Source organism: Heterodontus francisci, chromosome 15 (assembly GCF_036365525.1).
Source record: "Heterodontus francisci isolate sHetFra1 chromosome 15, sHetFra1.hap1, whole genome shotgun sequence".
Classification (NCBI taxonomy): domain Eukaryota; kingdom Metazoa; phylum Chordata; class Chondrichthyes; order Heterodontiformes; family Heterodontidae; genus Heterodontus; species Heterodontus francisci.
The window spans coordinates 95,162,837-95,188,314 of NC_090385.1; the positions used below are offsets into that span (position 1 = coordinate 95,162,837).

At 42.5% G+C, this 25,478-nt stretch overlaps 1 protein-coding gene across 1 annotated transcript in view; it reads right to left on the reverse strand.

The window, feature by feature from the left end:
- The window catches only part of LOC137377449 (dedicator of cytokinesis protein 11-like), a 322,059-nt gene that overhangs the window by 235,251 nt on the left and 61,330 nt on the right, over positions 1-25,478 (reverse strand). The window contains exons 3-4 of the mRNA XM_068047028.1: positions 20,688-20,777; positions 9,216-9,298 (exon numbers count right to left, since the gene is read on the reverse strand). Of these exons, the coding sequence (XP_067903129.1) occupies positions 9,216-9,298; positions 20,688-20,777 (173 nt within the window). The remainder of the gene's footprint in view (positions 1-9,215; positions 9,299-20,687; positions 20,778-25,478) is intronic.

Sequence of the window (25,478 nt, forward strand, 5' to 3'; positions counted from 1 at the left end):
TCACTATTTACGACACCACCAATTTTCGTGTCATCTACGAACTTACTGATCATACCTCCTATATTCACGTCTAAATCATTAATGTACACTACAAACAGCAAAGGTCCCATAATAAAAGTAATAAAATCTGAAATCTTGTCATTTAATCCTATAAATTGGTCTGAGGAGTTCATATCTCGTGTTTTAGCATTAATGGTCTCACGAACAAATTGGGTGCTTGGGTCTGGGATACAAATACAAAGGCTGGAAAATTGGTACATGGAATTTGCTAGAATTTAAACAAACAGGATTTCACAATTTCTATTGCTGTACTCAAAGAAAAGTTAGCATGTCTACTTTTAACGCTCAAGCCTTCATGGAAAGAGAGATCTGACTCAATGAATTAACACAGTGCAGCAGAGCAAGTGGAGGTTAGTTTAAAATCAAAAGCTAAAAAGGCAAAATTTGTTGAAATATTGGCCCAGCATTTTATCTTTGAGCAAGAAGAATAATCCTGGCAGCACTCAGATTGATGTCCGCTAGAATTCAGTTACAAAGAAGGAACTGAACCTCAGAATCACAGAATGTTACAGCAGAGAAGGAAGCCATTCGGCCCATCGTCTCTGCACTGGCTCTCCGAATGAGCAATTCACTTAGTGCCATTCCCCTACCTTCTCCCCGTAACCCTGCACATTCTTCTTTTTCAAATAACCGTCTAATTCTCTTTTGAATGCTTCAATTGAACCTGCCTCCACCACACTCTCAGGAAGTGCATTTCGGAGCTTAACCATTCGCTGCGTGAAAAAGTTTTTCCTCATATCACGTTTGCTTCTTTTACCAACTACTTTAAATTTGTGCCCTTGTGTTCTCGATCCTTTCATGAGTGGGAACAGTTTTTCTCTAACTACTCTGTCCAGACCCCTCATGATTTTGAATACCTCTATCAAATCTTCTCCAAGGAAAACAGTCCTAACTTCTCCAATCTATCTTCATAACTGAATTTCCTCAACCCTGGACCCATTCTCGTGAATCTTTTCTGCACTCTCTCCAATGCCCTCACGTCTTTCCTAAAGTGCACACCCAGAACTGGACACAATTCTCCAGCTGAGGCCGAACTAGTGTCTTATAAAGTTCAGCATAATCTTTTTGCTCTCGTACTCTATGTCCCAATTAATAAAGCCCCGAATACTGTGTACTTTATTAACCGTGCTCTCAACCTGTCTTGCCGCCTTCAATGACTTATACACATATACACCTAGGTCCCTCTGCTGCTGTATCCCCTTTAGAATTGCACCCTTTATTTTACATTGTTTTTTTTTAGAGATACAGCACTGAAACAGGCCCTTCGGCCCACCGAGTCTGTGCCGACCATCAACCACCCATTTATACTAATTCTACACTAATTCCATATTCCTACCACATCCCCACCTGTCCCTATATTTTCCCTACCACCTACCTATACTAGGGACAATTTCTGATGGCCAATTTACCTATCAACCTGCAAGTCTTTGGCATGTGGGAGGAAACCGGAGCACCCGGAGGAAACCCACGCAGACACAGGAAGAAATTGCAAACTCCACACAGGCAGTACCCAGAATTGAACCCAGGTCGCTGGAGCTGTGAGGCTGCAGTGCTAACCACTGCGCCGCCCATATTTCTCCATGTTTTTCATACCAAAATGAAACACTTCACATTTCTCTGCATTGAACTTCATCTGCTACCTGTCTGCCCATTCCACCAACTTGTCTATGTCCTTTCGAAGTTCTACACTATCCTCCTCACAGTTCACAATGCTTCCAAGTTTTGTATCATCCGCAAACTTTGAAATTGTGCCCTGTACACCAAGGTATAGGTCATTAATATAGATCAGGAAAAGCAAGGATACCAACATTGACCCCTGGGGAACTCCACTACAAACCTTCCTCCAGACTGAAAAATATCCATTAACCACTACTCTTTGTTTCCTGTCACTCAACTAATTCCGTATCCATGTTGCTACTCTCCTGTTTATTCCATGAACTATAACTTTGCTCACAAGTCTGTTGTGTCATAGAGTTATACAGCACAGAAACAGGCCCTGCGGCCCACCGTGACACTGTATCAAAGCCTTTTGAAAGTCCATGTACACCACATCAACTGCATTGCCCTCATCAACCCTCTCTGTTACCTCCTCAAAAGACTCCAGCAAGTTAGTTAAACTTCCCTTAAGAAATCCATGCTGGCTTTCTTAAATTAACCCACATTTGTCCATGTGACTATTAATACTGTCCCGAATTATTCAAAATTAAACTGACTGGCTTTTAGTTACTGGTCTTATCCTTACACCCTTTTTGAACAAGGGTGTAATATCTGCAATTCTCTGGTCCTCTGGCACCACCCACAAGTAAAAGGAAGACTAAAAAATTATGACCAATACCGCTGCAATTTCCACTCTCTCTTCCCTTATCCGGTCCTGGTGCCTTATACTTTAAGTACAGTCAGCCTATCCAATACATCCTCCTTATCAATTTTAAACCCTTCTAATTTCTGATTTACCTCCTCTTTCATCATTGCCTGGGTTCCTTAGTAAAGACAGATGCAACGTATTCATTTAGTACCTCAGCTCTGCCCTCTGCCTCCATGTGTAAATCCCCTTTTTGATCCCTAATCGGCTCCACTCCTCCTTTTACCACCCTTTTACTATTTATCTGTCTATAGAAAACTTTGGGATTCCCTTTTATGTTAGCTGACAGTCTCTTTTCATACTCTCTCTTTGCTTTTCTTATTTGCTTTTTCACTTCCCCTCTGAACCTTCTATATTCAGCCTCATTCGCCATAGTATTTTCTACCTGGCATCTGCCTTAAGTACATTTTTTCTTCTTTATCTTAATTGCTATCGCTTTTGTCATCCAGGGAGCTCTGGATTTGTTTACCCTACCTTTGCCCTTCGAGGGAACATACCTTGACTGTGCCCGAACTATCTCTTCTTTGAAGGAAGCCCTTTATTCAGCTACCACTTTTCATGCCAACCTTTGATTCCAATTTATCTGGCCCAGATCCACTATTACCCCATTGAAGTTGGCTTTCCCCCAGTTAATTATTTCTTCTCTGGATTGTTCTTTGTCCTTTTCCAATAGTCAGCCTAAATGTTATGATACAATGATCACTGTCCCCTAAGTGTTCTCCCTCTGATATTTGATATACTTAGCCCACCTCATTCCCAAGAACCAGGTCTAGCAGTGCCTCCCTTCTCATTGGACTAGAAACAGTCTGCTGTCGAAAATTTTCCAGATCAGATTCTAGGAACTCCTGCCCTTCACTACCCTTTACACTACTACTATCCCTGTCGATGCTTGGATAACCAAAGACCCCCATTTTAACAAGGCTATAATTTTTGCACCTCTGTAATTTCCTTGCAAATTTTCTCCTCCACATTCTTCTGACTAGTAGGTGGCCTATAGACAACACTGAGCAATGTAACTGCACTTTTTTTGTTCCTTAGCTCCAGCAAAATAGTTTCTGACCTCAACTCCTCTGGGGTATCCTTTTTGTGCAGCACTGCAATGCTCTCCTTGATCACTACTGCCACCCCTCCCCTTTTTTCCCTTTCCTACCTTGCCTGAACACCTTGTATCCAGAAACATTTAACACCCAGTCCTATGGGATCCTTGGAATAGAAGAAAGAGAAAAGAAAAGGGAAAAAGAAAGAAAAAGGGACAAAGAAAGAGAAAGGGACAGATAATTACAACTTGAAATCAGAAAACTTGAATTTGAAAGAGAAAGAAAGAGAGACTTACAGAGATAAAGAGAAGACATAAAAATTTACACCGGACAAAGAAAAGCTTAGATTATGCAAACAGGGAGTGGCAGAAAGGTTTGAGGCTGAATCCAATTTAACTCCAGGTTTTGATTTAGCAAGGCATATTCGCTTAGTGTCTAAGTTTAGTGAGGAAGGAGTTAAAATGTATTTTGTGTCCTTCGAAAAAATTGCTACGAAGTTCCAATGGCCAAAAGAAAGCTGGACAATTTTATTGCTAAGTGTGTGAGTGGGAAAAACATTAGAGGTACATTCAACACTTTCAGAGGAACAGTCAAGTGATTATGAAATGGCTAAATCTGCAGTTCTCAATTCTTATGAGTTAGTACCAGAGGCTTACAGGCAAAAATTCAGGAATTTTAAAAAGAAATAGGGCCAGACATATGTGGAATTTGCTAGAGAGAAGGAAATGGTGGTTGATCGATAGTATAGGTCAAAGAAGATTGAACAAGACTTTGAAAGCCTTAGAGAAGTAATCCTAATGAAAGAATTGAAAAATAGTACCCCTACAGGAATAAGATCCCACCTGGAAGAACATAAAGTTGGTAAAATAAGGAATTCCGCAGCAATGGCAGATGATTACAAATTGATCAATTAAAAGCAGCAGTTACAGGCCCCAGTTTGAAAACTTTCAGAGAAGTTGGAGAGATAAGAAAGTTGATAATGAGAAGAGATTTGGTTTTAGTGAGACAAAGAGTAAAGGAGAGGATACAGGCAATCCTTAGTGTGATTTAAAAAAAATATCCTCAGGAGACTGGGGTTGAGTCAAACGGACCAATGTGTTATTTCTGTAATAAAAGAGGTCGTATAAAATCAGAATGCAGGAAGTTAAAAGGAAAATCAGTAGCTGTGGCAGGTTTACTGAAAGCCTTTCCTAAAAAGGATGCTCCAAATTGTGGCACTGTTGACAAGCCAGTGGCTCTGGCTATGTTGAATAGTGAGCAAAGGTGCTCTCCCTTGGATGCTGATGAACTAGAACTAGATCAGTTCCCTGAAGGTTATAGCAGCTTTGTGTTCAGGGTTACGGTGTCTCCATATCTGTCAGATGAGGCAGGCAAGCTGATTGTGCTGCTTTGAGATACAGGGGCAACCTAGTCATTAATGGCAGCAAGTAGTGCAATGAATGCAAAAGTCATAGTGCAGGGCACTGAGGGGGGTTATTTATCTGTTCTATTGCATAAGGTTGATTTGTAATGTGATTTAGTCACCAGTCCAGTAACAGTGGGAATTGCCCCTCATTTGCATATTGATGGAGTAGATTTGTTGCGAGGGAATAATTTAGCTGGAGATAAGGTATTAGTGTCTCCTGTAGATTTGGAAAAGCCAGCTGAGGTTGCTGAAATTAAGGTTTTGCAGGAAGAATTTTGCAGAATATTCCCAGTTTGTGTGGTAACAAGATCTCAGGCTCATAGGATTAAACAAATTGAGAAGGATTCAGTTCTTGCAGAGGACAATTCGGGTGTTTGGTTGGCTGAAACATTTTTTGAGGATTTGGATGGGAGTGTTGGTGAAAAAGGCTCCAAGACTAGGAATGGTGAATTGTTTAGCAGAACGTCTTTAACTGAGGTCCAACAGGCAGATCCTGACTTAAAAGGTTTATCTCAATCAGCGTGTTCTGAGGCAGAAGCCGAAAAGGTCCCTGAGTGTTATTATGTCAAGGATGACATTCTAATGAGAAAGTGAAGATGTCCTCAGAGACCCGCTGATGAGGATAGGTCTATAGTTCATCAGGCTGTTGTTCACCTGGGGTATTGCTGTGAAATTTTCAGAATTGCCCATGAGTTACAGAGTCAGACTTATACAGCACAGAAACAGGCCATGTGGCCCATCGTGTCTGTGACGGCCATCAAACACCTGTCTATTCTAATCCCATTTCCCAGCACTTGGCCCATAGCCTTGTATGCTATGGTGTTTCAAGTGCTCATCTAAATACTTCTTAAATGTTGTGAGGGCTCCTGCCTCTACCACCTCTTCAGGCAGTGTGTTCCAGATTCCAACCACCCTCTGGGTGAAAACGTTTTTCCTCAAATCTCCTCTAAACCACCTGCACCTTACCTTAAATCTATGCCTTCTGGTTACTGACACCTCCGCTATGGGAAAAAAATTCTTCCTAACTAATCTATCAATACCCCTCATAATTTTGTATACTCAATCAGATCCCCCCTCTGCCTTCTCTGCTCTAAGGAAAACAACCCTAGCCTATCCAACCACTCCTCATAGCTGAAATGCTCCAGCCCAGGCAACATCCTGGTGAATCTCCTCTGCACCCTCTCCAGTGCAATCACATCCTTCCTATAGTGTGGTGATCAGAACTTTACACAGTACTCCAGCTGTGGCCTAACTAGCATTTTATACAGCTCCATCATAACCTCTCTGCTCTTATATTCCATGCCTTGGCTAATAAAGGCAAGTATCCCATATGCCTCCCTAACCACCTTATCTACCTGTGCTGCTGACTTCAGTATTCTGTGGACAAGTACACCAAGGTCCCTCTGACCTTCTGTACTTTCTAGGGTCCTACCATCCATTGTATATTCCCTTGTCTTGCTAGTCCTCCCAGAATGCATCACCTCACACTTCTCAGGATTAAATTCCTTTTGCCACTGCTCCGCCCATCTTACCAGCCCATCTATATCGTCCTGTAATCTTAATTCCTCCTATTTACGACACCACTAATTTTCGCGTCATCTGCGAACTTACTGATCATACCTCCTATATTCACGTCTAAATCATTAATGTATACTATAAACAGCAAAAGTCTCAGCACCAATCCCTGTGGTACACCACTGGACACAGGCTTCCAATCGCAGAAACAACCCTTGACCATCACCCTCTGCCTCCTGCCACTAAGCCAATTATGGATCCTATTTGCCAAATTGCCCTGGATCCTATGGGCTCTTACCTTCTTAACTAATCTCCCATGCAGGACTTTATCAAAAGCCTTAGTGAAGTCCATGTAGACTACATCAACTGCTTTACCCTCATCTACACATCTAGTCACCTCCTCGAAAAATTTAATCAAATTTGTTAGACATGATCTCCCCCTGACAAAGCCATGTTGACTATCCCTGATTAATCCCTGCCTTTCCGAGTGGAGATTAATCCTGTCCCTCAAAATTTTTTCTAATAGTTTTGCTACCACTGATGTTAGACTCACCGGCTGTAATTACCTATTTCATCCCTGCTACCCTTCTTGAATAATGGTACCACATTTGCTGTCCTCCAATCCTCTGGCACCTCTCCAGTGGCCAGAGAGGATTTGAAAATTTATGTCAGAGCCCCTTCTATCTCCTCCCTTGCCTCACATAACAGCCTGGGATACATCTCATCTGGGCCTGGGGCTTGGAGATTTCTGTGGCAGGACATGTGGGTATTCAAAAGACTCAGGTCAGGTTAAGACAATATTTTAATTGGTCAGGTTTGTATAGGATGTGGTTGAATTTTGCAGAACTTGCCATACATGTCAGATCATAGAGAAGCCACAGGCTTCGATTAAGCCAGCCCCATTGATACCGTTACCTGCTTTTAACAAACCGTTTAGTAGGGTTCTTGTGGATTGAGTCAGACGCTTACCCACAATTAAGCCATGTCACAAACTTTCTCCTAACCATCATGGATTTATCCCCTAGGTTTCCAGAGGCAATTCCTTTGAAAAAGATCACAGCGGAAGTTATGATTGAGGGGTTAATTCAGTTTTTGACTTGATAAAAATTGCCAAAAGAAATTGAGTCAGACCAGGGGTCAAATTTCATGCTGGGGTATTTCAAGAGGTCATGTGTAATTTGGGAATGAAATAGCTCAAATCATTTGCTTATCACCTGCAGTCACGCGATGCTTTACAAAGGTATCAGCAAACTCTAAAGCGTATGATTAAGGCCTACAGTTTCAATGCGAGTGAGACAGCGAGTGTAGGCAATATACTTGGGAAACATTGAGGCCTTTAATCATACGATCTCTACTTGTGCAGCAAAACCTTCTTCACCGTGTGCTATTTTCCCCAAAATATAATAAATCCTACAAGATTAAACCACATCAAAATATCCTAAGGTTTATTCAAATTGTCAGAATAGAGTTGCATTTAATTCTGCCCCGTGAACCTCTGATATTTTGGGCTCATCTGATCAGTATCAATAGTACTGTGCTGCTCCTCACGTGGTTATGGGGTCTTGAGAGAGAAAGGGAAAGAAAGTGTCATGCAAGCCCCCACCTGCCAAGAATGAGGCTTATTAATTTTGTCACGTGGACATTACATTTCAAATTGTTGCTGGGAAGAAGAGAAGTCTGAGACAAGGGGTTGCCAAGCCCCTGGCTGGAAGGACATTTTAGTATATTAACAGACACTGCTTGGAACAAAGGACCAGTCCCTGACCCACCCAATACACAAAGCCAGAAGTGGTCATACCAGTCACGTGATTACCCTACTGGCCAACATGGGGAGTTTTAAATTGTAGAGACAGTGTTTGAACTGGGAAAAAGTTCTTTGCTGCTGGACTGAAGCAGTCCTCCTGTCCTGTCCGCTCCCATCTCTTTCTCACGCAACTCCAAAAACCGAATGAAGACACATGAACCCCAAGAGAGAAAAGTCTCCTACAGTGAACAAGGTTTAAGAAGAATACTGGGCCACAACGAAAAGCGAGAACTACCTACAATCAAGGACTATACAATGAGCTCGAAGACCCAAAACAAGAAACTCTTCAGATATTGCCTCAAACATTTCCACTTTAATTCTTCTGCTCTTTTCTGTCTCTATTTGCATGTGTGTATCGCGTATGCATGCTAATGTGGGCGTGTCGCGTATCCGTAGGCGTCAACCGAATTAGAGTTTCAGTTTTAATAAATTTCAAACTTGCTTCTTTAAACTCAAGAAAACCTGTGTGTGTGTGCTGGTTTCTTTGCCTTATAACTAGAAAGCGGTAATCAAGGATTCACCAAAGTGGAGCTAAAAACAGTGTGTTTCAAAAATAAATCCCTGTTACAGTAAGACCAGGTGAAGGCTAAAAGGGAATCCTAGACCTCTTTTTCACCTGGTCGTAACAAAAGAGAGGGACAACAGGAATTAGCGAGGGACAAGAGCGAGAGAGGAAATCAGAAAAAGGAAAAGACAGTCAAAAACAGAGCAAGGGTTGAGAGGAGACAGAGAAAATACTCTGTATATGTACATATACGAACACACACACACATACATGCATGTGCACATATATATCTCAAGTTCCTGATATTACAATATCATGCAGATCTATTTAGTATTATTAACCATTGAGTAATAGCACTAAGGACAGCCCTTTTAAATCTCCAGCCCCATGGATTTCAGACAGGACAAAGAAATAAATAAGAAACAAGCACAAATAGGACTCCGAGGAGCAGATTTCTGGGGCTCAGGGCCTTCGTTTGGACACCTGTGGGAGAGCTTAACTACAGTAAACTGAAGTACAAGTCTTACCTTGGCAATGATCTGAAATCCCCTGCATATCCTTCATATTTGTAGATTACCAGGTGCCAGTCTGAATTGTAGGTCCTGATGCTCTGTAAATTAAAAAAAAAACAGCAGTTACACCAATGCAGCAAAAACAACAGGGAACAATCCTTCGAGATTGCAAAGGCACTGCATCTTTTTTTTTAAAGTACTACTTATTAATCTAATTTTCCTTAAAATCATTCATTTGGATCAATTCCAAATTGAACATTTTCCTGCAACTTTACAAACAGTAATTCTGATGACATGGTATCACTTTGTAGATAACAAGATCAATATTGGCAAGAAAGTCCATTCTTCCCAGCTTGGCTCATCCACCAATAACAAACCTACACAGTCCTCCCATCACAATATCCAACTGCTTATTAAATCATTCCAGGATCTTTTATTTCCACGACCCCAGCCGAGAAATTTATACAGGATAAAATCCATATTCACTTGGAAAGACAGTTAACGTGCAATTGTAAAACGCATGTTGTGTCTGACAAATCTGTCATTCCTTGAGGAAGTGATGGAACGCAGTTGGAATTTCAAGAGGTATCTGATAAAGTGCCACACAGGATGCTGGTAATGAATAGGTTAAAAGACAGAAAATACAAAGTAGTAGTGAATTATATTATTTTGCACTCAATCTTTGGCCTCCTTATCTCGAGAGACAATGGAGGAGTACAGAGCCTGGAGGAGTACAGTGGTGTGTGGAGCAGCGCCTGGAGTGGCTATAAAGGCCAATTCTAGAGTGACAGGCTCTTCCACAGGTGCTGCAGATAAAATTTGTTTGTCGGGGCTGTTACACAGTTGGCTCTCCCCTTGCGCCTCTGTCTTTTTTCCTGCCAACTGCTAAGTCTCTTCGACTCGCCACACTTTAGCCCCGCTTCGAAAAATTCAATCAAGTTAGTTAGACACGATCTCCCCTGACAAAGACATGCTGACTATTCCTGATTAATCCCTGCCTCTGCAAGTTGATGTTACTCCTGTCCCTCAGAATTTTTTCCAATATTTTCCCTGCCACTGATGTTAGACTCACTGGCCTGTAATTAACCGGTATATCCCTGCCACCCTTCTTGAATAATGGCACCACATTCTCTGTCCTCCAGTCCTCTGGTACCTCTCCTGTAGCCAGAGAGGATTTGAAAATTTGTGTCAGAGCCCCTGCAATCTCCTCCCTTGCCTCACATAACACCCTGGGATACATCTCATCTGGGCCTGGGGATTTATCCACTTTTAAGCCTGTTAAAACAGCTAATACCTCCTCCCTTTCAATGCTAATATGTTCAAGTATATCACAATCCTCCTCCCTGATCTCTACACATACATTGTCCTTCTCCATAGTGAACACAGATGCAAAGTAATCATTTAAAACCCACACCTACGTTCTTTGGCTCCAAACACAGATTGCCCCTTTAGTCCCTAATGGGCCCCAGTCTTTCCCTGGTTATCCTCTTGCATTTCATATACTTATAAAACGCCTTGGGATTTTCCTTTATCTTGCCCGCCAGTGTTTTTTCATTCCCCCTCTTTGCTCTCCTAATTACTTTTTTAAGTACCCCACCCGACACTTTCTATACTCCTCTGGGGCCTCCGCTGTTTTCAGCGCTCTGAAGCGGCCATAAGCCTCCTTTTTTTTCCTGTTCCAATCCTCTACATCTCTTGACATCCAGGGTTTCCTGGACTTGTTGGTCCTACCCTTCACCTTAACAGGTACATGTTGCCTCTGAACCCTCACTGTTTCCTCTTTGAATGACTCCCACTGGTCTGATGTAGACTTTCCTACAAGTAGTTGCTCCCAGTCCACTTTGGCCAGATCCTGTTTTATCATATTGAAATCGGCCTTCCCCCAATTCCGGCCCGTCTTTGTCCTTTTCCAAAACTATCTTAAATCTTAGAGTTATGGTCTCTATCCCCGAAATGCTCCCCCACTGACACTTCTACCACTTGTCCGGCTTCATTCCCAAGGATTAGGTCCAGTACTGCCCCTTCTCCTGTCGGACTCTCTACATACTGACTCAAAAAGGTCTTCTGCATGCATTTTAAGAATTCTGCCCCCTTTAAGCCTTTTGCACTAATACCATCCCAGTTGATATTAGGGAAGTTGAAACCCCCTACTATTATTACCCTATTATTTTTACACCTCTCTGAGATTTGTCGACAAATCTGCTCCTCTATCTCTCCCTGACTGTTTGGAGGCCTGTAGTACACTCCCAGCCAAGTGATTGACCCCTTTTTGTTTTTAAGTTCTCCCCATATGGCCTCATTTGAAGAACCTTCTAAGATATAATCCCTCCTTACTGCAGTAATTGACTCCTTGAACAACAGTGCAATTCCACATCCTCTTTTATCCCCTCCCCTGTCACGCCTGAAGATTCTATACCCTGGAATATTGAGCTGCCAGTCTTGCCCCTCCCTCAACCATGTCTCTGTGATAGCAAAAATATATTCCCATGTGCTAATCAATGCCCTCAATTCATGTGTCTTACTAGCAAGACTCCTTGCATTAAAATAGATGCAATCCAGCCTTGCATTTTTCATTTGTGCCTTAACAGGTCTATATTTGCTCTGCCTTCCAGACTGATTCAGTTTCTCTTCTATATTTGACTTAGCATCACCCCTTACTGTACCTCCACTCTGTATCCCATTCTCCTGCCAAATTAGTTTAAACCCCCCCACCCCCCACAACAGCATTAGCAAACCTCTCAGCAAGGATGTTGGTCCCGTTCCGGTTCAGGTGCAACCCGTCCAACTTGTACAAGTCCTACCTTTGCCAGAAACAGACCCAGTGATCCAGGAAACTAAAGCCCTCCCTCCTGCACCATCTCTTCAACTACGCATTCATCTGCCCTATCCTCCTATACCAGTACTCACCAGGCACCAGGAGTAATCCAGAGATTACAACCTTTGAGGTCCTGCTTTTTAGTCTGCTATCTAGCTCCCTAAATTCTTGTTTCAGGACCTCATCCCTCTTTTTATCTATTTCGTTGGTACCAATGTCTACTACGACCTCTGACTGTTGATATCCTTGACCCTAGCACCAGGGAGTCAACATACCATCCTGCAGTCATGTTCGTGGCCACAGAAACACCTATGTGTACCCCTTACGATTGAATCCCTTATCACTATAGCTTTTCCACTCCTTTTCCTCCCCTGCTGCGCAGCAGAGCCATCCATGGTGCCACAAACTTGGCTGTTGCTGCTTTCCCCTGGGAGGGCCATTCCCTTCCCCCACCCTCCAACAGTATCCAAAGAGGTATATCTGTTTGAGAGAGGGATGGCCACAGGGGACTCCTGCACTACCTGCCTGCGACTACTACTCCGCCTGGTGGTCACCCATTCCTTTTCTGCCTGTGCAGCCATTACCTGCGGTGTGACCACCTCACTAAACGTGCTATCCACGACATCCACAGTGAATCCACCCGCAGCTCTCCAGCTCCGTAATGCAGGTAGCCAGTAGCTGCAGCTGGACACACTTCCTGCACACATGGTCGTCAGGGACACTGGAAGTGTCTCCGATTTCCCACATGTTGGACGACTCTGATTTAAAGTGATTGGTAGAAGGATTAGAGGGGAGATGAGGAAACATTTTTTCACTCAGAGGGTGGTAGGGTCTGGAACTCACTGCCTGAAAGGGTAGTGAAGGCAGGAAATCTCAACTGATTTAGAAGGTGCCTGGACGTGCACCTGAAGTGCCATAACCTGCAGGGCTACAGACCAAATACTGGAAAGTGGGATTTGGCTAGGTATCTTTTTTTCCCTCAGCAGGCACAGACAGGATGGGCCAAGTGGCCTCTTTCTGTGCTGTAAACTTTCTATGATTGATGATTCTATGAGGAGAGACCGAGAAATCGAGAAAAATGAGAAAATTACGCAACGTGGTAAAAGTAACGCTTTATGAGGCAATTAAATGAAGAATGGTTGGATGTAGAAACCATCAAAGCTCCTAAAAAGGAGATAATGTTCTTGAAAAGTTAAATTTACAAAAATAAATAGTGAAAGGATGTTTAAGTCTTGCTGACTGTCAGCAAGTCGCTGCAACTAATGCAATTTTCTCAATCATAATTGTGACGGAAATCCCACATGCCAAATGGAAAATATTAATTTCGTCTCATGGAACTTTGCCTGAGACTTTTTACTGGACATTATTACAAATAACTTTAAAAAGCAGAACAACTAAAGATGTCCACGCACAATTTGCATGAGAAGCCAAAGGCCGGCTGGAGACAGAGGTGATTACTCAGTCTAGCTAGAATAATGGGGATGCTCCCTGATTCAATTACCTCAAATGGTTTTGTCAATGTTGATCGTCAAAAGCCATCGACACCCATTGACTTTGAAAAAGCCAAACTCTCCCCTACCAAGTATGTCTGAACAGCCTTAAATTTCAAAGATCATTCCAGAAACCTCTATTTCAAACAGAGGTAGTCACATGACATGACTAGCTGTGTAACTCAGAGTTTGTGAATTGTGCCTCAGAAAGCAGACAATAACTGAACTCCAAAGAAGGAACTCTCTCTCCCTTTCCAGCAAGTCACAGGGGAGCCTCGGCTGCAGCTAGACCTCAAATTTACTGACCCTCACAGTCAGCAACCAAGAGGATGGATAAAGCCTCTCTTCGGCCTTCCGGAACCAGAGAAGTAAGCCTGAATTGTGCACATGGCCCAGCGAGGACTTCAAGACTTCAATTTCAACTAAGGACATTGGGACTACACTTCGATAATTAAATTCCATTTTTATTAAGGACGCTACTCCAACCTCCCAACTCTGTTTTTTCCCGTCTGTATCTATTTATGTGTGTGTGCCTCTCGTATGAATGTGAGCATAGATGTGTCACGTATTTTAGTAATTTTAACCAGTTTAGAGTAATAAGGTTAATAAACTTACATCTTTCTTGTTTAGACTCAAGAAAACCTGTCTGATTGATTCATTTACAATTATATTCAAGGAACAGGAGCAAGTGCTCACTGAGGTGGTAAGCTAAATCCTTGTGTTACAAGAATAAACCCTATTGCATTCAAACCAGAGAAGGGGCTAAAGGGGAGCCTGAGGCCCCTTCCTCACCTGGTCGTAACATAATCTACAGAAGGAGGCCACTCAGCCCAGCACGTCTGTGCCACTTGTTTAAAACAGCTATCCAATTAGTCCTATTCTTTCCCCACAGCCCTGCAATTTATTTTATTTTCAGATACGTATCAAATTCCCTTTTGCCCTGTGAACGTTAAACATAAAAATTTCATCTCTGCAATGGATTGTAGAGGATGATTTAACTGCATGCTGTGCACTAAAGGCAGAAGATCCTCAAAAACATGCCCAAGAAGTGGCTCGAATATTTACTTCCTTCTTTCTGTACCAAGGAGTTTTAGGTTCTGCTGACTATAGTTTGAACCTACAATCATCACTTCATCAAAATCAGCCTCACCCAAGCAATCACACTTGAAATAGCATCTGATCTTTGCAGGCTTTAGTTGAGACAGGCTTTCATCTCTCTGACAGTCACTTAAAAGATTGATTCACTATTACAGCTACTTATGTCAATAGTCAGTCTTAGCACAACTGCCTCTGAGTCAGAAGGTTGTGGGTTCAAGTCCCACTCCAGTTACGAATCTAAGCTGACACTCCAGTGCAGTACTGTCAGATCTTTCAGATGAGATGTTAAACTGAGGCTCCGTCTGCCCTCTCTGGTGGATGTGAAAAATTTCAATGCACTTTTCAAGCATGACTACACAAGTTCTTCCTGGTGTCCTGACCAGCATTTATCCCACAACCAACACAAGGAACACATTCTCTGTGCTTTGCTGCTTGTGGAAGCTTGCTGTGCCCAAATTATTTCCTACATTACAACAGTAATTCATTAGATGTAAAACTTTGGGTCATCCTGAGGTTGTGAAATGCACTGTATGAAAAGAAAATTCGTTCTTTCTTAGTATCCAGTAATGGAGCAAGTTGTTTATTAGTTAAACTGTAGAATCTGAATAGATAACCAAATAACAAAAAGACCCTTAAAAATACTTTAACAGTGATGACCATACTGCCCCTCATCATACTCAGACAACAGGAAATGGCCTGATAATGTCTCCTCAGGAAGTCAATATTCTGCATGACTACATAGAGAAAGGCACATTACACTAAATACAGAATGATAGTGCAGATCTATATACTGGGAGGATTGTGATATGCTTTATACAAAGCTTGTATTATACCGAAAATGTTGCCTCTAAGTTACTTTCAATAAAACGGTCATGGGAAGGAATGCTGGAAGAAATATTTCTATTTTCATCAGTTATGATTTAACAGATTTTCTTAAGTTACAAGAACTTGGAATTCTGCTTCCCCAAAGCAAAATCTAAATATTACCAATAAAATGTGTAATGCATGATGTGTCAGCTCAGCTCATTGGGTAGCACTCTCGCCTGAATCAGAAGGTTGAGGGTTCAAGACCCACTCCAGAGACTTGAGCCCATAATCCAGGCTGGCAGTACCAAAAAGTGCTGCACTGTTGGACGTCTTTTGGATGAGATGTTAAACCGAGACCCCTCTGCCCTCTCAAAAAAGACCCTAGCCACCAATAATTCCTCAACAGGCAACACCAAAAGAGATTAGTTGCTCATTACATTAACTGTGCTTCTTTCTCCACAGATGCTGCCAGACCTGCTGAGTATTTCCAGCATTTCTTGTTTTTATTTCAGATTTCCAGCATCTGCAGTATTTTGCTTTTATTATATACCAATAGAGATTAGTTGCTCATTGATCTTATTTGCCATTTATGGGATCTTGCTGTGTTTAAATCAGGTGTCTCATTTGCTTACTAAGGTCAGAATGTGAAATCACTGTCCAAATGGAAGGTCTTTCTTTCGTCTTTGGCTACACAGTACCTCATTATTTATGAGGTATCTGGCCACTTTCACTTCTCCTTTTCTGAAAGCAGTCATTCTAATTCTGTAGCTTCTCTCACAACTGTTTCCGGATACCATCTGAGAAGGTCTCACAATATCAGTTATCCAGCAAGCGTTGTTCACTGCAGTGGAGAAAGTGTTATAAATATGTGGGCGACACAGTGAAAGTGGCAACAGAGAGAAAGAGTGGCAGATCCAGAGGGTGACACAGGATGAGACAGAGAGTGCCTATGCACAACACAGAGAGACTGACATCTCTGTCAAATCTAACTCACCTCGACATGATTTATTAAGTCTTCTGTGTCATTGATTGATAACATCACTACTACCTTCTATCAGTTTAATGCTGGCAACAATGCAAGCTATTCAGTCCTCCCAACACCTGTGGTGCGAATCACCCAGATCCGCCCATCATTTTGACCTGTTGAAACAAGCACAGCCATAAGCCGTACAAATTGCACACATTTTGAATCAAAGATCTCACTGTGCGCACGATACTGAAACAACCCCTGATATTTTGATAGCAAGAAAAAAATGAATTGACATTAGGAAAAGTACGGGCAAAAATGAAAGCCTGCACAGATTTGTTAAAGGTGGCGAACGGTTGTTTTCCAGACTGAAGGGAGGTATACCGTGCTATCCCCAGGGTAATATTAGGACCACTGCTCTGTCATATGCAGATGTAATTCATACAAATTCTCAAAAAGCCTTTGATAAGGTACCACCCCAATAGACTGCCATGCCCAGTAGAGACAAATATTCCTACTTTTAGATAGAAACTTTATTCAAGGTGGAATCTTTAAAATTGACTTTATCTTTTAAAAAAAAAAGGTGGACAATGCTGCAAAAGATGGCCACTGAAAGATAGACGACCTGGCCTGTATAGTCGAACATTACCTCATTGTCTGTTAAGGACAAAAGGATACGTTCCAGGCTAAGAAGTGTCAATTACAACCATTCCTGAAACCATCAAGGAACATTCCTGAATTGAATAGACTCTTCTGAAACAAAGAGGATATGAAGTAGCAACATCATAACTGGATTTATACTCAGCCATACATTGATGGATGGCCATGGATGCCGCATCCTGTTCCATTGTGTTGTCACAACAGGGGAGAGGGCCACAGAAGCTAATGAGAGGTTTTTACCTTAAAAGCTAGCTCTGTGCAGAGAGGAGAGATCACCAGAACATCACAGAAAAGCAGTCCAGCCAGGAAAGGAAGGAGCCCTGCTGCTAATTCTACAATTCAACTTGGTGCAACAGAGAACTGAAAGTGACCCACCACCTCCAGTCTGAAATCTTAACCAGCAGATATCAACAATACCTCAGCAAATAAACACTACAAACAGCTCAGGCCTGCATCTTTAAAACAGACTGTCCTCCTTAGAAGATTCAACAGGTTTACTGTAAACCACGAACACCTACCACACCTCAAACACTTACCTTTTACCTTCTAACCATCTTCTCTTGACAGTGTATGTGAGAGTGAATGCGTGTGATTAGTGTTGCGAACATTGAGGGTGATGATTATTGTTCAATAAATAGTTATTTTTCTGTTTCAAACTTATAAGAAAACCTGTCATTGTCCGTCTATTTGGCAAGTAAAACACTCAGGGGCTAACTCATAATTTTAAACAAAACACAACTGCAGTCAATTGAGGGGGGTGGTGGTGAAATGTGGGAACGACCCCCACCCCTTACCACCTGTCCATAACAAGAGTAATTAATAAGATAGTTAGCTGGTTTCAAGACAGACAGCAGAATAGGGGTAAAGGGTAGTTGTTCAGAGTGGCAGAGGGGGAAAGTGAGATCCCACAAGGATCAGTACTGGGACACTGTTGTTCACAATTTATATTAACATTTTAGACTTTGGAATCAGAAACACAATCTCTAAATTTGCAGATCGCACCAACTTGGGGGAATAGTCAATACTGAGGAGGATAGTAACAAATTGCAAGATATTAATAAACTTGCAGAATGGGCATATCATTGGCAAATGAATTTCAACATCGATAAATGTGAGGTATTACATTTTGGAAAAATAAGGTGGTTACATATTACACAAATCACTAAAAGGTGCGATACAGGTCAACGAGGTCATAAAAAAGCAAACCAATCAGGAGGGTTCAGTTCTCGAGGGATAGAATTGAAAAGTTATGCTAAACTTGGATTGAACTTTAGTTAGACCACACTTGGAGTATGGAGTACAAATCTGGTTGTCATTTATATAAAAAAATTGAGGCACTGGAGAGGGTGCAAGAATATTTCACAAGGAAGAAATGCAGGAGAGGATGAAAGGGCTGGGTCTCTTTCCGCTTGGAAAGAGAAGGCTGAGGGGTGGCCTAATAGAAGTCTTTAAAATGATGAAAGGTTTTGACAGAGTAGACTAAGAAATGTTTCCACTTGTGGGGAAGAGCATAACTAGAGGCCACCAATAAAAGATAGTCACCAAGAAATTCAATAGTGAATTCACAAGAAACTTCTTTACCCAGAGAGTGGTGAAAATGTGCAACTCGTTACCACAGGAAGTGGTCGAACAGAATAGTATTGATGCATTAAAGGGAGGCTAGATGAGATATGAGGGTGAAGGGGATAGAGGGTTATGCTGATAGAGTTAGACGAGGTAAGATAGGAGGAGGCGCTAGTGGAGCATAAGAGCCAGCATGAACTGGTTGGGCCGAATGGTTTGTTTCTGTGCTGCAGATCCTATATTTTATACAGATATATTTATACACACACACACACATATATATAAATCGCCTGAACTTGGGTATATTTTCAAAGTCTGCAGATGATACCAATCTCAAAAGTGTAGTAAACAATGAGGACGATTGTAACAAAGTTCAGGATGATGTAAACAGTTTGGTAAAATGGACAGACACATGGCAGTTGAAATTTATCACAGAGAAGTTTAAAGTGATGCTTGTTTTTTTTTAATCAATAGAGAAATCGAGCATAGAACTGAGGAAGTTATGCTAAACATTTATAGAACACCAGTTACACCTCAGCTGGAGTATTGCATTCAGTTCTGGGCACCACACTTTAGGAAGGTTGTCAAGGCCTTGGAAATGGTACAGAAGAGATTTCCTAGAATGGTACCAGGGATGAGAGGGACTTCATTTACATTGAGAAACTGGAGAAGCTAGTGCTCTTCACCTTAAGAGCAGAGAAGGTTAAGGGGAGTTTAATAGAGGTGCTCAAATCGTGATGGGTTTTGATAGAGTAAATAAGGAGAAACTGTTTCCACTGGCAGAGGGTCTTCTTCCTCTTTGGTATGGTAGTTAAAAACAAACAAATCAAATATCAATAACTAAGGCAGATATCCAGGCCAAAGCTTCCTGTGTAACAGCGTGGATATCTTGTATGCTGCTTGCGAATTTCCTCTGTATTTATTAAGCTATCCTTTGCCAGCCAATAACTTACTTTCTTATTAGGCTTTCTGCTCACAGTCATTAGTTCTAAATGGAAGGTGCAACTCTATATCCCATCCCACACCTTAAATGTTCACTCCACCACCAGTGCACCAAAGCTACAGTGTGTATCATTTTAAAGATGCACTGCAGCAACTCACCAAGGCTTCTTTGACAGTACTTCCTAAACCAGCAACCTCCACCACCTAGGACAGAGCAGCTGCATGAGAACACCACCACCTGCAAGTTCCCCTCCATGTCATGCACCATCCTGACTTGGAAATATGTCATTGTCCACTAATCAACATCCTGGAACTCCCTTCCTAACAGTACTGTGACAGTGCCATCACCACATAGACTGCAGCATTCAGGCAGGCAGCTCACCTTCTCGAGGGTAATTAGGAACGGGCAATAAATGCTGGCCTTGCCAGTGATGCTCACATCCCTTGAATGAATTAAAAGTCTTCCATCTTTTGGGTTTGGAAGAGGAGGATTCAGTTAAAAATCTGACGGGAAATATTTTTCTGCATCCAACTTTTAAAAAATTGTTCGAACATTCTTCACACCACTTTTAAGGTTTCTGATTTGTCAGAGTTTTAGTCTCTCAGGGAATCAAGGGCTATGGTGAGTGGGCGGGAAAGTGGAGTTAAATCCTAAGATCAGCCATGACCGTATTGACTGGCGGAGCAGGCTTGATGGGCCATGTGGTCTACTCCTGCCCCTATTTCTTCTGTGCTCCACAAATTGCATCAAGTAGTCACATTTTTCCATGTTTGAGGTTCTGAATCAAGCTCATTCCAATCTGTCACTGTGAAGAGAGCTAGTAGAGCTTAACCAGGCTAATCTCCAGTTCCAATTTGAAACAAGCGTTCATCAAACACATCAACAGCAACAACTAGCATTTACGTAGTGCCCTGAACATAGTAAAGGATCCCTTGGCATTTCATATGGGATAATCAGAGAAAAACTGATAACAAGGTAATGAACGACAAATTAGGGCAGGTGACCAAAGGCTTGGGTAAAGCTGTTGGTTTGAAGGAGTATCTTAAAGGAGGAAATAAAGAGAGAGAGAGAGAGAGAGTGGAAGGAATTTCAGAGTAAGTATTAATCAACATGCATTCATTGGATCACACTTCCATGTTTGTACCTCTTTAACCAGCAGGCTATGTGCCAGTCTTTCAGCATCTGAAGGCAGTGTGGACTGGATGGTTCTTCTCTGGCGTGGAATTGTAGAGATCTATTCAGGAACAGAAAATTATATTCAGAAACGATTGTGAGAGAAATATACATATACATCTGGATAGTAGAAATATAGATTAGCTGCATAACTGGATCGCAGTGAAACTTGAGGATCATTTACCATATTCATCACACCATAAAAGTATCACAGAGTCAACATTGATGGGGTACATGTCAACAGAGTACTTAACTCGGAAACTAGTGCGGGTAGGTGATTGGTTGGTCAGTTTGATGGGTTTTTTCCCATTATATTAGAGCAGTAGTTTAAACTATGACTGTATTAAATTTATAGCTTAATTAGTTAAACTCCTACACATAGCTACAAGTAATCGTTCAGTGACATTTAAAAACTTGAAACCCTAATTCATTAAATAAAATGCAATAGAGATGGCGGGGCAGGTGATGTATTGCAGCTGTAGCATGTGGGAGCTGGCAGACAGCATCCACATCTGCAGTAAGTGTCTGCAGCTTGAGGAACTTTAGCTCAGAGTTGATGAGCTGGACTTCGAGCTTCGGACACTGCGATACATCAGTGGGGGGCGGGTGGCAAAAGTTCCCTGGACACTTTGTTCCAGGAGGCAGTCACACCCCTCCTTCGGTTAAGTACTTCCGATTTGGTCCATGGTCGGGGACAGGAGGGTGTGACTATGAGTGAGGCAGGTCCAGGGAACCAGGAGGAGGACTGGAGGAGCCTCAGCCCTTGCACTTGTCCAGCAGGTACGAGGTTCTTGCAGCCTGTGTGGATGAGAGCAAGGACTACAGGGAAGATGAGCAAACTGACCACAGCACTACAGGACAGGGAGCCATTCAAGTTGGGGAAGTAAAAAGGAATGTACTAGTGGTAGTGGACAGTAGAGTCAGGGGGATAGATACTGTTGTCTGCAGATGACATTGTGAGTCCTGAAGACTGTGTTGCCTGCCTGGTGCCAGGGTTATGGATATCTCCTGGAGGTCGGCAAGGAATTTGGAGTGGGAGGGGAAGGATCCAGTTGTTGTGGTCCAGGTAGGTACCAATAACATAGGTAGGACTAAGAAAGAGGTTTGCCTAAGAGATTATGAGCACCTCGGAGCTAAATTAAAAAGCAGAACCATAAAAGTAATAATCTCTGGATTACTACCTGAGCCATGAGCAAATTGGCATAGGGCAAATAGATCACAGAGTTGAATACATGGCTCAAAGACTGGTGTGAGAGAAATGGGTTTTGATTCATCGGGCATTGGCACCAGTACTGGGAAAACAGGGAGATATTCCGTTGGGAAGGGCTTCTCTTTAACTGTGCTGGGACCCGTGTCCTGACGCATCGAATAACTCAAGCTGTAAAGACAGCTTTAAACTAAATAGTGGAGGAGGGGACATTTCAGGTACGGGAAATTTAGAAAGTTTAAGAGAAAAGACAAGACAATATGCATGGTTGTGATACAGGTAACAATAACCAGAAATGTATCAAGAAGGGACAGAGCATACAAACATAAGGGGCTGAATTTTACCAGCCGCTCGGCGTCGGGGATTGTGATGGTTGGGGGGGGGGGGGGGGGGGGCACCGTAAAATACTTGTGGGAGTGGCCTGCCACAGCCTCCAACGCCGAGAAGGCCCCGCCGCATTTTACCAGCGGTGGCGAGGCCTTGTTGCAGCCCCTCCGCCGCTTGGCAGCGAGGCCTTCATTTAAACAGTAAAATCAATGCAAATTAATTTACATATTGTCACGGCAGCCATCCCACACTGATATTACGGCCGCTGGCTGCAATTTGCGCGCCTTCAGAACTCCGTAAGGTGGGGAGGGGAGAGGAGTGAAATTATCAGGATGGGGTGGGGAAGTGGGTGGGGTGAGCACAGAAAATCTTTTTTATTGGCTCTGGGAACGTTGGGGAAGGATTGAGTGTCCAATGTTCTGAAGGTGGGGGCGTTAAAGTTCGTAATTTTAAAAATTGGTTGATCGGGGGACTGGGTTATTTTATTAATTGATACCTCAGTTGGTGGGGGGGGGGGGGGGGAGTGGTTAGAAAGGGGTTTGAAAGTGTTCCTGACATTTGGTTTGTTATTTCGGACGCCATTGCTGAGTAATATCACGGGGGCTCAACGGCAGCGTTTCTTTGTCTGAAGGCCACCGAGTTGAAAGCACCACCACGATGTGCAGCATGCTAATAAAATTCAGTCCAAGAGTGCACCAGCAAATAAGGTCAGAGTAGGGAAAAATGGTAAAAAGACAGAACTGAAGGTTCTTTATCTGAATGCACACAGCACTCGTGACAAGATAGTTGAATTGGCACACATAGAAATAAATGAGTATGGTATGATACCCATTATAGAGATTTGCTTGCAAGGTGACCAAGGCTGGGAATTAAATATTCAAGGGTATTCAGCATTTGGAAAGGATAGGAAGAAAGGAAAGGGAGGTGGGGTAGCTGTTAATAAAGGATGAGATCAGTACAGTAGTGAGAAATGATCTTGGCTTGGAAGCTCAAGATGTAGAATCAGTTTGGGTGGAGGTAAGAAACAGCAAAGGGAAGGAAGCCACTGGTGGGAATAATATATAGGCCCCATAACAGTAGTTATACTCTAGGATAGAAGATTGGGAGAAGTCTATATATGTATATATTAACGATTTGGATGTAAATGTCGGGGGCATGATCAAGAAGTTTGCAGACGACACAAAGATTGGCCGTGTGGTAGTTAGTGAGGAGGATAGCTACAGGCTGCAGGAAGATATTAATAGTCTGGCCAGATGGGCAGCAAATGGAATTCAACCTGGAGAAGTGTGAGGTGATGCATTTGGGGAGGTCAAACAAGGTAAAGGAATACACGATAAATGGGAAAATACTGAGAAGTGCAGAGGAAGTGAGGGACCTTGGAGTGAAAGCTCACAGAGAGGGTACAGAGGAGACTTATGAGGATGTTGCCAGGACTGGAAAAATGCAGCTATGAGGAAAAATTTGATAGGCTGGGATTGTTCTCTTTGGAATAGAGAAGGCTGAGGGGAGATCTGATTGAAATGTACAAAATGTTGAGGGGCCTGAATAGACTGGAGGTGAAGGATCTATTCACCTTAGCTGAGGTCAGTGATGAGGGGGCATAGATTTAAAGTGACTGGTAGAAAGATTAGAGGGGAGATGAGGAAAAACATTTTCACCCAGAGGGTGGTTGGGGTCTGGAATTCACTGTCTGAAAGGAGTCTGGATATGCACCTCAAGTTCCGTAATCTGCAGTGCTATGAAGCAAATGCTAGAAGGTGGGATTAGAATAGGTGGATAGTTTTTCAGCCAGCACAGACACAATGGCCTAGGTGGCCTCTTTCTGTGCCTTAAACTTTCTATGATTCGAGAAACTAGGAAAAGATAACCAAAAAAAGGAGAAATTAGAATATGAGAGTAAACTAGCAAGAAATATTAAAACAGACAATAAGAGCTTGTACAAATATATAAAAAAGCAAGCAAGCAGCTAAAGTAAATGTTGGTCCCTTAGAGGATGAGATAAGGAATTAATAATGGGAAACAAGAAAATGGCAGAGACTTTGAACAAATATTTTGTATCTGCCTTCATGGTAGAAGACACTAAAAGCGTCCCAATAATAGTAAAAAATCATGGGGCAAAAGGAGGGAGGAAGTTGAAACAATCACTATCACTAGAGAAAATGTAGCAGGAAAACTAATGGGACGAAAGGCTGACAAGTCCCCTGGACCTGATGGTTTGCATCCTAGAGTCTTAAAAGAAGTGGTTGCACAGATAGTGGATGCATTGGTTGTAATCTTCCAAAATTCCCTAGATTCTGGAAAGGTCCCAGCAGATTGGAAAACCACAAATGTAACACATCTATTCAAGAAAGGAGGGTGACAGAAAGCAGTAAACTATAGGTCGGTTAGTCTAACATCGGTCTTTGGAAAGTGCTAGAATCATCATTAAGGAAGTAGTAGCATGACATTTAGAAAATAGTAATAAAACCATGTTGACTCTGCTTGATTGTATGAAAGGGAAATTCTGCTTGACAAATCTATTAGAGTTCTTTTCGGCTATAACAAGCAGGGTGGATAAAGGGGAAACAGTAGATCTAGTCTATTTGGATTTCCAAAAGGCATTCGATAAGGTGCTGCATAAAAGGTTACTACACAAGATGAGAGATCATGGTGTTGGGGGCAATATATCAGCATGGATAGAGGATTGGCAGCAGACATAAAGAATGGTGGTCCGCCCGTGCAGACTGTGTTGCGGAGCTGCCGCATTATTAAACATGGTGGCTCACTTAAATGGCCGGGGCAGACTGATGACGTGGAGGGGGCAGGCGGTCTGTCCCCGGCAATGGCGTCAGCTGCCTTTGCGCAGGCGCTGACGCCATTTCTAAAGGCATTCGAGCTATCGTTACATTCAGATATTTAAAGGAGAACGGATTTTTAAAAAATTAAATTGATCTTGCTCCTCTCCCCCCACCAACAACCATAGATTTAATTCCTTGTCTTCTCCCCCCACAAAATACTTACCTTTTGCACCTGAGCTGCTCCCCGCCAACGTTCATAAATCCTAAACTTTACCCATTCCCACCATCCCCAACACCAATGAAGCCGCTCCTCACCGCTCCTCACCATACGGGGATCCGAAGGCGCGGCAGTGTTGGCCATCGGCATTAATATCGCTCCGGGACAGATGGCGGGAGCACGACCATAATCAATTCATTTATTTACATTAATTAACATGCGTATTGCTGAAAA